General features: G+C 40.0%; 1 protein-coding gene across 1 annotated transcript in view; it reads right to left on the bottom strand.

Moving 5' to 3' along the window:
- SEC62 (SEC62 homolog, preprotein translocation factor) overlaps window positions 1-12,889 on the bottom strand; it is a 172,745-nt gene that overhangs the window by 14,699 nt on the left and 145,157 nt on the right. The window contains exon 7 of the mRNA XM_053710122.1: window positions 4,905-5,024. Within this exon, the coding sequence (XP_053566097.1) occupies window positions 4,905-5,024 (120 nt within the window). The remainder of the gene's footprint in view (window positions 1-4,904; window positions 5,025-12,889) is intronic.

Below are 12,889 nucleotides of genomic sequence, written 5' to 3'. Positions count from 1 at the left end.
ACATATAACAGTTGTTGTATCTCAGCTTTGTACAGTACATATAACAGTTGTATCTCAGCTTTGTAAAGTACATATAACAGTTGTTGTTGTGTTTCAGCTTTGTACAGCTCATATAACCATTGTTGTTGTGTTTCAGCTTTGTACAGCACATAACAGTTGTTGTATCTCAGCTTTGTACAGCACATATAACATTTGTTGTGTTTCAGCTTTGTACAGCACATATAACAGTTGTTGTGTTTCAGCTTTGTACAGCTCATATAACCGTTGTTGTTGTGTTTCAGCTTTGTACAGCTCATATAACCATTGTTGTTGTGTTTCAGCGTTGTACAGCACATAACAGTTGTTGTATCTCAGCTTTGTACAGCACATATAACATTTGTTGTGTTTCAGCTTTGTACAGCACATATAACAGTTGTTGTTGTGTTTCAGCTTTGTACAGCTCATATAACCGTTGTTGTTGTGTTTCAACTTTGTACAGCTCATATAACCGTTGTTGTTGTGTTTCAACTTTGTACAGCACATATAACAGTTGTTGTATCTCAGCTTTGTACAGCACATATAACAGTTGTTGTGTTTCAGCTTTATACAGCTCATATAACCGGTGTTGTTGTGTTTCAGCTTTGTACAGCACATATAACAGTTGTTGTATCTCAGCTTTGTACAGCACATATAACAGTTGTTGTATCTCAGCTTTGTACAGCACATATAACAGTTGTATCTCAGTGTTGTACAGCACATATAACAGTTGTTGTATCTCAGTGTTGTACAGCACATATAACAGTTGTTGTGTTTCAGCTTTGTACAGCACTGTTGTGTTGTTTCAGCTTTATAAAAAAAGTGTAAAATGAGAGAGGCGCTAGTGAAAGCTGTAAGTGTTGAAAAATAGGAGACAGGATGAATTAGTTAATTGGAATATGGTTAATTAAATCACAAATATTATATCAATGGAGCAATAATAAATTGAACACTATAAGAACAATACAATAAATACTTAATATACACACTAGTCTAAAAAATCTTTAAAATAATCAGATAAATATTATATCAAAAGGATAAGACAATAAAATTGGGGCATAAAATTCGATATCTAACTGGAGGATATAAGTGAATACTTATGAATAATTTAATAAAAATAAAAATATGATCCCGCTAAAAATGACTGAATACCAGTGGTTTTTTTAAAGGAATAATTAATAAATGGTACTTCAACGATCTAAAGTGGAATAAATTAAAAGATTCAAAGATTTTGGATACAGATGATAATGTTTACTATTTTACAAACAATAATTAACACAAATGTATTTAATAAAAACAAACAATAGATACAATTTACATTAAAAATCCTAAAATTTACTTTATTTAGCGTGGGAGAGAGCCCAGGTTATGACTCTAAAATTGATCTCTATGAATAAATAACCTTGGAAAAAATCTAATATAAGTTCCCAAATTGATATGTAGAGTAAAGTCTATGCAAAAAACAAACAGCGATCTTTCTGTGTCGCTAATAGAACAACCTTTGGCGGCAATGTTGTTTCTAATGGGTGATTTCAGTTTTGAAACAGTAGCGTTCTTGGGAATAACTCCTTTTTTTTGTTTCCAATCGTTAGTGTGATAGTAGTGGCCAGCCACTGTATTAAGGTTGGTTCGTGCTAAGAAACAATTTTAAAATTTCCTTTAGATATAAGAGGATAAAGTATAACCAACTGCACCTTTGGAGTAAGTCTATGTTTAACCTGCTTTGCAGGTGTTTTTACCTCCTTCTATTTGTAGTTGGGTTAAATGGCTCCCGGTCTTAGAGCTCCCGGTGATGGTAGTTAATGTAATCAGTTTTTTTTTCAACTTGCGCAAGTTTACCTTTTAACCAGTGGCTTTTTCTCCTGCTCTTAGTACTCCAATGTACGCAGGTGACTATCAGCTTGGGACCCGTTGTTTTCCCTGCACTTAGTACTCTGTAGTACGCAGGTGGCGGTACAACAGAGTACTAAGTGCAGGGTTATGTTTCAGCTTTATATACAGCACATATAACAGTTGTTGTCTCAGCTTTATTCAGCACATATAAGTTGTTGTATCTCAGCTTTGTACTGCACATATTACAAAAGTTGTTGTATCTTAGCTTTGTACAGCTTACATAACAGTTGTTGTATCTCAGCTTTGTACTGCACATATAACAGTTGTTGTTGTATCTCAGCTTTGTACTGCACATATTACAAAAGATGTATCTCAGCTTTGTACAGCTTATATAACAGTTGTTGTATCTCGGCTTATATAACAGTTGTTGTATCTCAGGTTTGTACAGCACATATAACAGTTGTATCTCAGGTTTGTACAGCACATATAACAGTTGTTGTATCTCAGGTTTGTACAGCACATATAACAGTTGTTGTATCTCAGCTTTGTACAGCACATATAACAGTTGTTGTATCTCAGCTTTGTACAGCACATATAACAGTTGTTGTATCTCAGCTTTGTACAGCACATATAACAGTTGTTGTATCTCAGCTTTGTACAGCGCATATTACAGTTGTTGTTGTTGTTGTATCTCAGCTTTGTACAGCACATATAACAGTTGTTGTGTTTCAGCTTTGTACAGCACATATAACAGTTGTTGTGTTTCAGCTTTGTACAGCACATATAACAGTTGTTGTATCTCAGTGTTGTACAGCACATATAACATTTGTTGTGTTTCAGTTTTGTACAGCACATATAACAGTTGTTGTTGTTGTATCTCAGCTTTGTACAGCACATATAGCAGTTGTTGTGTTTCAGCTTTGTACAGCACATATAACAGTTGTTGTATCTCAGCTTTGTACAGCACATATAACAGTTGTTATTGTATCTCAGCTTTGTAGAGCACATATAACAGTTGTTGTTGTATCTCAGCTTTGTACAGCACATATAACAGTTGTTGTTGTTGTATCTCAGCTTTGTACAGCACATATAACAGTTGTTGTGTTTCAGCTTTGTACAGCACATATAACAGTTGTTGTTGTATCTCAGCTTTGAACAGCTCATATAACCGTTGTTGTGTTTCAGCTTTGTACAGCACATATTACAATAGAAGTTATTTAAGTTGTACAAAGCTGAGATACAACAGTTGCTGTTGTATCTCAGCTTTGTACTGCACATATAACAGCTGTTGTATCTCAGCTTGTACAGCACATATAACAGCTGTTGTATCTCAGCTTTATTCAGCACATATAACAGTTGTTGTATCTCAGCTTTGTACTGCTCATATTACAAAACTTGTTGTATCTCAGCTTTATACAGCTTATATAACAGTTGTTGTATCTCAGCTTTGTACAGCACATATAACAGTTGTATCTCAGCTTTATACAGCTTATATAACAGTTGTTGTATCTCAGCTTTGTACAGCACATATAACAGTTGTATCTCGGCTTTATACAGCTTATATAACAGTTGTTGTATCCCAGCTTTGTACAGCACATATAACAGTTGTCTCTCAGCTTTGTACAGCACATATAATATTTAGTGTTGTGTTTCAGCTTTATATACAGCACATATAACAGTTGTTGTCTCAGCTTTGTACAGCACATATAATATTTAGTGTTGTGTTTCAGCTTTATATACAGCACATATAACAGTTGTTGTCTCAGCTTTGTACAGCACATATAATAGTTTGTGTTGGCTTTAAAGGGACAGTAAAGTCAAAACTAAACTTTCAGGATTCAGATAGGGCAAGCAATTTTAAACAACTTTCCAATTTACTTTTATCATCAAATTTGCTTTGTTCCCTTGGTGCTGTTTTTGAAAAGCTAAACCTAGCTAGGCTCAAACTGATTTCTAAACAGTTGAAAACCGCCTCCTAGCTCAGAGCATTTTGAAAGTTTTTCACAGTTAGACTGTGCTAGTTCACATGTGTCATATAGATAACATCGTGCTCACTCCCGTGAAGTTATTTAGGAGTCTTCACTGATTGACTACACTGCATGTCTGTCAAAGGCACTTAGATAAGGAGGCTGTCTGCAGAGGCTTAGAAACAAAGTAATCACAGAGGTGAAAAGCATATTAATATAACTGTGTTGGTTATGCAAAAATGGGAAATGGGTAATAAAGGTAATATCTATCTTTTTAAATAAGAATTTTTATGGTGTAGACTGTCCCTTTAAGCTTTGTACAGCACATATAACAGTTGTTTTTTTTTATCTCAGTTTTATACAGCACAGATAACAGTTTTCGTTGTTTACGTATAACAGTGTTTTTTTAAATTTAGGCTTATTCCTAGGTTAAAGGGACAGTAAAGTCATAATTAGACATCCATTATTTAAACAGAGCATACAATTTTAAACAACTTTCCAATTTACTTCCATTATTTAATTTGCTGCCGTCTCTAGTTATCTTTTGCTAAAAAGGTTTATGCAGGAAAGCTCAGGAGCAGCAAAGAACCTAGGTTCTAGCTGCTGATTGGTGGCTGCATATATATATACAGATTGTCATTGGTTCACCCATGGGTTCAGTTAGAAACCAGTAGTCCATTGCTGCTCCTTTAACAAATGATACCAAGAGAATGAAGCTAATATAATAATAGAAGTAAACTAGAAAGTTGTTTTAAATTGTATGTTCTATCTAAATAATGAAATAATTTTTTTTGAAGTTTCATGTCCCTTTAATCTTTCATCTTTGAACTGCACATACACATTTCTATGAAAAGGCAAAGGTTTTGACAACCCACAGCTAAGGGATTTTCTTTATCATTACTTGGGAGATAGAGGAGAAGGAGTAAAAGACTACTAAGAGGAGGGAGAGAATGGGAAAAAGGGGTTAGAGAGGGAGTTGAAAATAAAGGAAGAATAATTATCATACAGTGGCCAAAGTCTAACAAGCAATGTTTTTCAGTTAAAAAATAATGTAACAAACATGTTTAAATATGTCTTTGGGAAACATACCAACAGCAAGTAGAAGAATGCTGGCAACAAAACATCCTGCACCAACACTGAGGTAATAAACCCCGACTCTCATCTCAGCAGGCCACAGAGGGAAGAGAGTTGCTGCTATAACCGCAATTACTGCAACATAAAAAAGAGGTAATCATTTAAGGAGTCAAATGTTTTTCATGAGATGCAATATTGAACTGTGATACATACGATATATCTCTCTCTAAATAAAAAGTTTGAGTTTCAGTAGGTTAAGCACATTTTTGTAGTGAAATAATTTGATAAGATTTTATGCAAGATTAAACTATACCCCAATGTGAAATTTACACAAAAATGCATTGGTAAGTTTTTCTAAAGTATCAGAACATGCTTATAGGTTTCAACTTACATGAAATTATTTGGTTTTATTCAAATGGCTACAAAAAAAGAAACATTTATAAAATTTCCAGTTATCTGAAAATGAGTTTGTTAAAAACAAACAGTAAAACAGAAAGGCTGCGATCTCCATTTTTATATATACTTGGAATTTTCCCTCTTATGCTGGTAATTTTTTTTCATGCCCCATACCTTTTACAAATTATTTAAATATTTCTGATGTATATAAAAAAATGTTTTAAATATAGGGAAGATAAGGGAATTGGGAAAAGAAGGGGTTAATAAGCACTCATTCCTAATAAGTTACAAGTTGTAACTTATTATTAGGAATGAGTGCTTATTAACCCCTTCTTTTTCCAATTCCCTTATCTTCCCTGTGTTTAATGTATTATTAAAGGGATAGCAGCAAGGGTAGTCCAACCCTTTATTTCCTGACTTACCATTTATCTCAGTGCCAATGTATCCTCTTTTTTGTTATTATATAAAAAAATGTTACCACCTCGGACAGAATCTTTTAGAACACAACATGAATTTTGCTTCTTGAAGGATATATATATTGACATGTTAACACAAAAAACTAGAGAAAGAAGCAGACCAAGGATAATGAACGAACAGACAATGAAATAAACCAGTGTTTAGAGGTTTTCTGAAACATATATATATCAATAAGCAAAATAAAAGTAAAATGGCTTAAAAAAATAAAAATCAAAAAATTAATTAAATTAATTAATTATTAAATATTTGTATTCGGCATTTGCCAAATATGGCTGCAGGCAGAAGTATACAGCTCTTTTCAGTGCTGAATTTATTAGTGTATCAGATATTTGTGTGTTGTACTTTTATACAAATGCTGCCTGTGGCTTATTCAGCATTCGTTTAGTAAACTATTGCAAAACATGAATGTTTGCCCATACCTTCTAATTTCCATGCTAAAACCTCACAAACTAGTGTAGAACACAAGGGTGGCCAAAAAAAAACACAAACAAAAATGTCAACAACTCAGAAACCATGAACATACAGTAGATATACTTTATTTGTAAGACCACACTGAATAGATTCCTATTCTGATAAACTTAACCGCTGCTAAAGGCCTCAGAACTAGTGGTATCTAACCTTGAAACATTAGCCCTAGAAAAAAAGTGCTGCATGCATTCTTTGAATGTATGTAAGCCAGTTTGTTTTTCTCCATTCTTTTATTTGATCAATATATGTGGAGGAACAACAGCCATATCCAATGTGTAAAGCTGCTTTCCATCCACCAACTTCTTATCAATAAAACTTAGATAATACAAATGTCTTGAGAAATATGAAATTTCTTTGGCAGAAATTCAGGAGCTTGCCAGAACTACCTTATCTCAAAATACTTAATAAGAGAGAGAGAGAAAAAACATAATTTGTTAGGTAATATTCAATCTTTTGTCAGAACCACAAGTTACTATGTGCCATGTTTTCTTTTGTTTCTTTGTATGTTGTAATGTATCTAATAAAACTAATACAATTTTAAATAAAAAAAGAGAATAAGTCCACAGAACTCCCTTATCCCAAATGAATAATGAATGAAAAGAATAAGGTCAGAGAAGTACCTTATCCCAAAGGAAGAATGAATAAAAAAAAAGATTAGATAAAGAAAATGTCAATAAAGTGCTTACATTTCAGCTACTGATCTGACTGAAGTAGTAAACCAAACAAAAAACATAAATTATGCTTACCTGATCATTTTCTTTTCTTCTGATAGAAAGAGTCCACAGCTGCATTCATTACTTTTGGGAAATAAGAACCTGGCCACCAGGAGGCGGCAAAGACACCCCAGCCAAAAGCTTAAATACTTTTCTCCCACTCCCCTCATCCTCCAGTCATTCTGCAGAGGAACAAGGAACAGTAGAAGAAATATCAGGGTGAAAGGTGCCAGAAGAATAAAATAAGGATGTCCCATATACAAAATTACGGGTGGGAAGCTGTGGACTCTTTCCATCAGAAGAAAAGAAAATTATCAGGTAAGCATAATTTATGTTTTACTTCTTAAATGGAAAGAGTCCACAGCAGCATTCATTACTTTTGGGAAAACAATACCTAAGCTATAGAGGACACTGAATGCCAAGACGGGAGGGTACAAAAGGCGTCCCATTCTGAGGACACCAAGCCTGAAGCCACTGCCCACAAAGAACCCCAGATTCGTCAGAAGCTGAGAAAACTTTAAAAAAGGAAAAAGCTCCAAGGACAATGACCGCAGATAGTCCAGAGCCTAGCTAGAGACCGCAAAATCGGACTCAACTGAGCCAACAGGTCTCCAGGAGACACCGTCGTCTAACAGTCGGTCCCTCACCACTCACTAAAGAAGGTAACATCAGCCTAAACTCCCAAAGGGATAGGGCCAGAAGAACCGAAGGAAAAACCCAAAGGTCACAAATCCATAAAGGAAAACCCCCCAGAGCGAACCCAGCTCACAAGGGCCCAAATGGGTCATGACAGACAAGGGCAGACTACGCCTAGACCAGGAAAAACCAGAGGTATAGGACCGGGCATAGGAACAGAAAATTTTTCTCTCAAACGTCGTGCAAAAGCACCAAAAGACAACAGAAGACTGAGTCCTCACATCGTCCGAACTTGGAACACTAAAGTATTCCGCTACAAAAAAAAGCGTAACAGACCCAGACGAAAAACCCTGAGTCAAGAACACGCCGCCACCCTCAGGATGACACAGAAGAAAACTTGCTAAGAGCAAAAGCGGCCAGCAAAAGAACAGATTGCAAAAGACAACTCCCAGACAGAGGGCACACTATAGGCAATCCAAGTCGCCAGACCTACCCACAGGACTGCCAAAAAAAGGGGGAATCATAACTTCCACAAGGTCCCCCAAGAAAGAGAAGTGACACCCAGAACCCGAGGTGGAGCAATCCTAGACCCTCTGCTTGTAAGCTTAGGGAGCTAGCAATTGTCCCTATACAGGACCTATGCTCACCTAGGTCCTGTAGATGACGTCTCTCAGAATCCACTCCCAGCTGGGCCAGCCCCAGCAACGGCAGGTCTGAAACAGGGGAACAGAAGAAGCCCAAAACCAGCTCAAAAATGAGCAGAAGAATGGCCACAGCCAATCCAACAGAGCACAGGACCGTAGACCCAAAGGATCTAGCAAAAAGGCCCAACTTAGTCTTGACACAGAGCCAGCAAGACTCCAAATGGAACGTAACAACCCAGAGAGAATATCCCTCTCAGCTAGGGAAACTCACAGGTCCCATCTCCTGGTCCAGGAGAAGCCCTAAGAAAAGGACCACATCTCCATAAAAAGGAGACTAAGCTCTCACCCAAGAAGGGGAAAGGGCCAAAAGGCAGCACCTTCCACAAGCCACAGGCTAAAGGAGAGATCAATCCCCAACTTAGAAGCTCTGTTGAAAGTGATTCCCCTAAAAACTAGCCTGCTAACATGCAACCAATATGCAATAGTGGCAGCAATGACAATGCAAGTCCATTCACCTGCAGAGCAGATAATTCAATGTATACTACAGCAAGCTGACCAAGGGAAACCGCCTAAGGTGCACAACAAGCCCAATGAGCAACGGCACTCAGAAAACCTGGCCAACCAAGACCAGGTCAAGTAATCCGAGTAAAAGGACATAGCCCAAATTTCCAGGAACTGGGGAACCCTGAACCAATCCTGGAGCCTAAAGGTCCGGTAACACCCCACAGTGGGATCCACAAGGGAAAATGTTGAGTGAAACTCAGCAACCGGAAGCCCCAGGGATTACAGGTCCGAACCCCCAATTGTTTTAACAAACAATTCCCACAAACTTAACACCCCATCTGAAAAACAACCCAGACCACAGGGGATACTTAATGCAATATCCAGATCAACCCAGATAACGAGAAAAACTCGCAATTCTCGACCAAATGAAGAGACCACCCCTTGCCAAAGTCCCACTCTCCAAAGGAGCTAAGGGGATAAAAGTCGTACGACGATGCTAGAGCTTCTAGACGCACCAACAGCCTCAGGATAATAAGGCACGGGGACACCTTGAGGTCAAAACCACTCGAGCAAAGGCTGGTCTCCATATCACCTCCGTACAAGCGGATGATCACAGGGAGAAAGGGGCGTGAACCATCCCCAGTCCTGGGAGGAACCCCAAGCAAGCCCATGGACACCACGCCCAGTGTCCCTAATAGGGAACAAACATCTCCCAGGCTCCTAAAAGGAGACCTAACATGGAGACCACAGAGGAAGACCAAAAAGTCTCAGAAAAACAGCTAGACAGTACCCATGCAATAGCTGCAGCTGGTTACATTCTGCAAACCATCCACTGTAAGGCAGCTGAACTACCTTTTAACTACTAGCTGCTGAGGACCAAGTCCAAAAGGACAATCCCCGAGCTTTAAAAGAAAAAGGCAAAACCGCTCACTCGGCGGTAAGAAGGCGCTAAGCCCTCCAACTCTCCACCACGTGGAGGAGGAACTCTAGGGTCCGACAATACCAAACGCAAGAGAGAGTGACGCAGCGGAAACTACAAGACAGAACCAAACAGGACCAGCCTGCAACCCGGGTCCTAACCGTCGAGCTGCAGAAATCCTCCCTCAGAGGGGAAGAAAGGAAAACAGACAAACAAAGGACTAACATGTCCCCAAAAACACTTCCATAGAAGCAACATAGTATCGATCCCAGTTTAAAATTCCCAAAGGAAATAATAAACAAATTAAAAGACATCCTAATCGGATAAAAAGAAATATAAGGCAACCCGTAGGTTAACGCCCAATAAGAAAACAGGCCTACCGCAGGACCAGCCAAACGGAGCCCTAATCTTACAAAAAAATTGGAAAGAGCTCAAAAAGAACAGTCATGAGATTACATCATCCCCACATATCTAATGAGGTGCACCATTCAATGCAGACTGAAAAGCACCAAAAGACAACAGAAGACGGAGTCCTCACATCGTCCGAACTTGGAACACTAAAGTATTCCGCTACAAAAAAAAGTGTAACAGACCCAGACGAAAAACCCAGAGTCAAGAACACGCCGCCACCCTCAGGATGACACAGAAGAAAACTTGCTAAGAGCAAAAGCGGCCAGCAAAAGAACAGATTGCAAAAGACAACTCCCAGACAGAGGGCACACTATAGGCAATCCAAGTCGCCAGACCTACCCACAGGACTGCCAAAAAAGGGGGAATCATAACTTCCACAAGGTCCCCCAAGAAAGAGAAGTGATACCCAGAACCCGAGGTGGAGCAATCCTAGACCCTCTGCTTGTAAGCTTAGGGAGCTAGCAATTGCTACTATGCTCACCTAGGTCCTGTAGATGACGTCTCTCAGAATCCACTCCCAGCTGGGCCAGCCCCAGCAACGGCAGGTCTGAAACAGGGGAACAGAAGAAGCCCAAAACCAGCTAAAAAATGAGCAGAATAATGGCCACAGCCAATCCAACAGAGCACAGGACCGTAGACCCAAAGGATCTAGCAAAAAGGTCCAACTTAGTCTTGACACAGAGCCAGCAAGACTCCAAATGGAACGTAACAACCCAGAGAGAATATCCATCTCAGCTAGGGAAACTCACAGGTCCCATCTCCTGGTCCAGGAGAAGCCCTAAGAAAAGGACCACATCTCCATAAAAATGAGACTAAGCTCTCACCCAAGAAGGGGAAAGGGCCAAAAGGCAGCACCTTCCACAAGCCACAGGCTAAAGGAGAGATCAATCCCCAACTTAGAAGCTCTGTTGAAAGTGATTCCCCTAAAAACTAGCCTGCTAACACGCAACCAATGTGCAATAGTGGCAGCAATGACAATGCAAGTCCATTCACCTGCAGAGAAGATAATTCAATGTATACTACAGCAAGCTGACCAAGGGAAACCGCCTAAGGTGCACAACAAGCCCAATGAGCAACAGCACTCAGAAAACCTGGCCAACCAAGACCAGGTCAAGTAATCCGAGTAAAAGGACATAGCCCAAATTTCCAGGAACTGGGGAACCCTGAACCAATCCTGGAGCCTAAAGGTCCGGTAACACCCCACAGTGGGATCCACAAGGGAAAATGTTGAGTGAAACTCAGCAACCGGAAGCCCCAGGGATTACAGGTCCGAACCCCCAATTGTTTTAACAAACAATTCCCACAAACTTAACACCCCATCTGAAAAACAACCCAGACCACAGGGGATACTTAATGCAATATCCAGATCAACCCGGATAACGAGAAAAACTCGCAATTCTCGACCAAATGAAGAGACCACCCCTTGCCAAAGTCCCACTCTCCAAAGGAGCTAAGGGGATAAAAGTCGTACGACGACGCTAGAGCTTCTAGACGCACCAACAGCCTCAGGATAATAAGGCACGGGGACACCTTGAGGTCAAAACCACTCGAGCAAAGGCTGGTCTCCATATCACCTCCGTACAAGCGGATGATCACAGGGAGAAAGGGGCGTGAACCATCCCCAGTCCTGGGAGGAACCCCAAGCAAGCCCAAGGAGACCACGCCCAGTGTCCCTAATAGGGAACAAACATCTCCCAGGCTCCTAAAAGGAGACCTAACATGGAGACCACAGAGGAAGACCAAAAAGTCTCAGAAAAACAGCTAGACAGTACCCATGCAATAGCTGCAGCTGGTTACATTCTGCAAACCATCCACTGTAAGGCAGCTGAACTACCTTTTAACTACTAGCTGCTGAGGACCAAGTCCAAAAGGACAATCCCCGAGCTTTAAAAGAAAAAGGCAAAACCGCTCACTCGGCGGTAAGAAGGCGCTAAGCCCTCCAACTCTCCACCACGTGGAGGAGGAACTCTAGGGTCCGACAATACCAAACGCAAGAGAGAGTGACGCAGCGGAAACTACAAGACAGAACCGAACAGGACCAGCCTGCAACCCGGGTCCTAACCCAATAAGAAAACAGGCCTACCGCAGGACCAGCCAAACGGAGCCCTAATCTTACAAAAAAATTGGAAAGAGCTCAAAAAGAACAGTCATGAGATTACATCATCCCCACATATCTAATGAGGTGCACCATTCAATGCAGACTGAAAATTCCTGTATCCGAGAAGGATAGGATCATTTAATAACTGAAAAACATGTCTGAGTAAGGCAGAACAAGCCTGCATGGAGGAATAATCATAATATGGGTTACCCGCATGTGTAGAAGTATGGAGCGGTAGGGAACTCACCTCTTGGAGGACAGGACCCCAAGAGGCGGATGGCTCAGCTGACCCTTGATTCCCTGAGCCCGAGGAACCAGGTGATCTAATACGGCACACCGAACATAACTGATTGACATGTGTCAACGAGGCCAATCCAGATTCTTCCCCGGACGAAGAATCTGAAATTAGAATAGTCTCACAGTATCAGAATCCTCCATAACGGAGTCTGAAATTTGAACAGTCATCATCAGAATCCTCCATAACAGGATAGAGAATATGCCAATATGGACTATTTTAAGACAAAACAAAACGACACCTGACACCCACGATGGCTGAGGCACTCACCACCTCCAATGACCAGATCCCTGCGAACTTGAATTTCTCCGTCACCACATGGTCAGGAATGCGGAAATGGAGGATGGAATGTAATCACGCCCAGTCAGAAGGTAAACCGTATAGTCCAAAAAAGCGCGCCCAGCCATAAGGTCGCGTCACTTCCAAAGGCCTTTATGTT

This window comes from Bombina bombina, chromosome 4, assembly GCF_027579735.1.
Source record: "Bombina bombina isolate aBomBom1 chromosome 4, aBomBom1.pri, whole genome shotgun sequence".
In the NCBI taxonomy this organism is placed as follows: Eukaryota; Metazoa; Chordata; class Amphibia; order Anura; family Bombinatoridae; genus Bombina; species Bombina bombina.
Note: the sequence above shows the minus strand (reverse complement) of the source record. Positions and strands in the feature narration are given on the sequence as shown.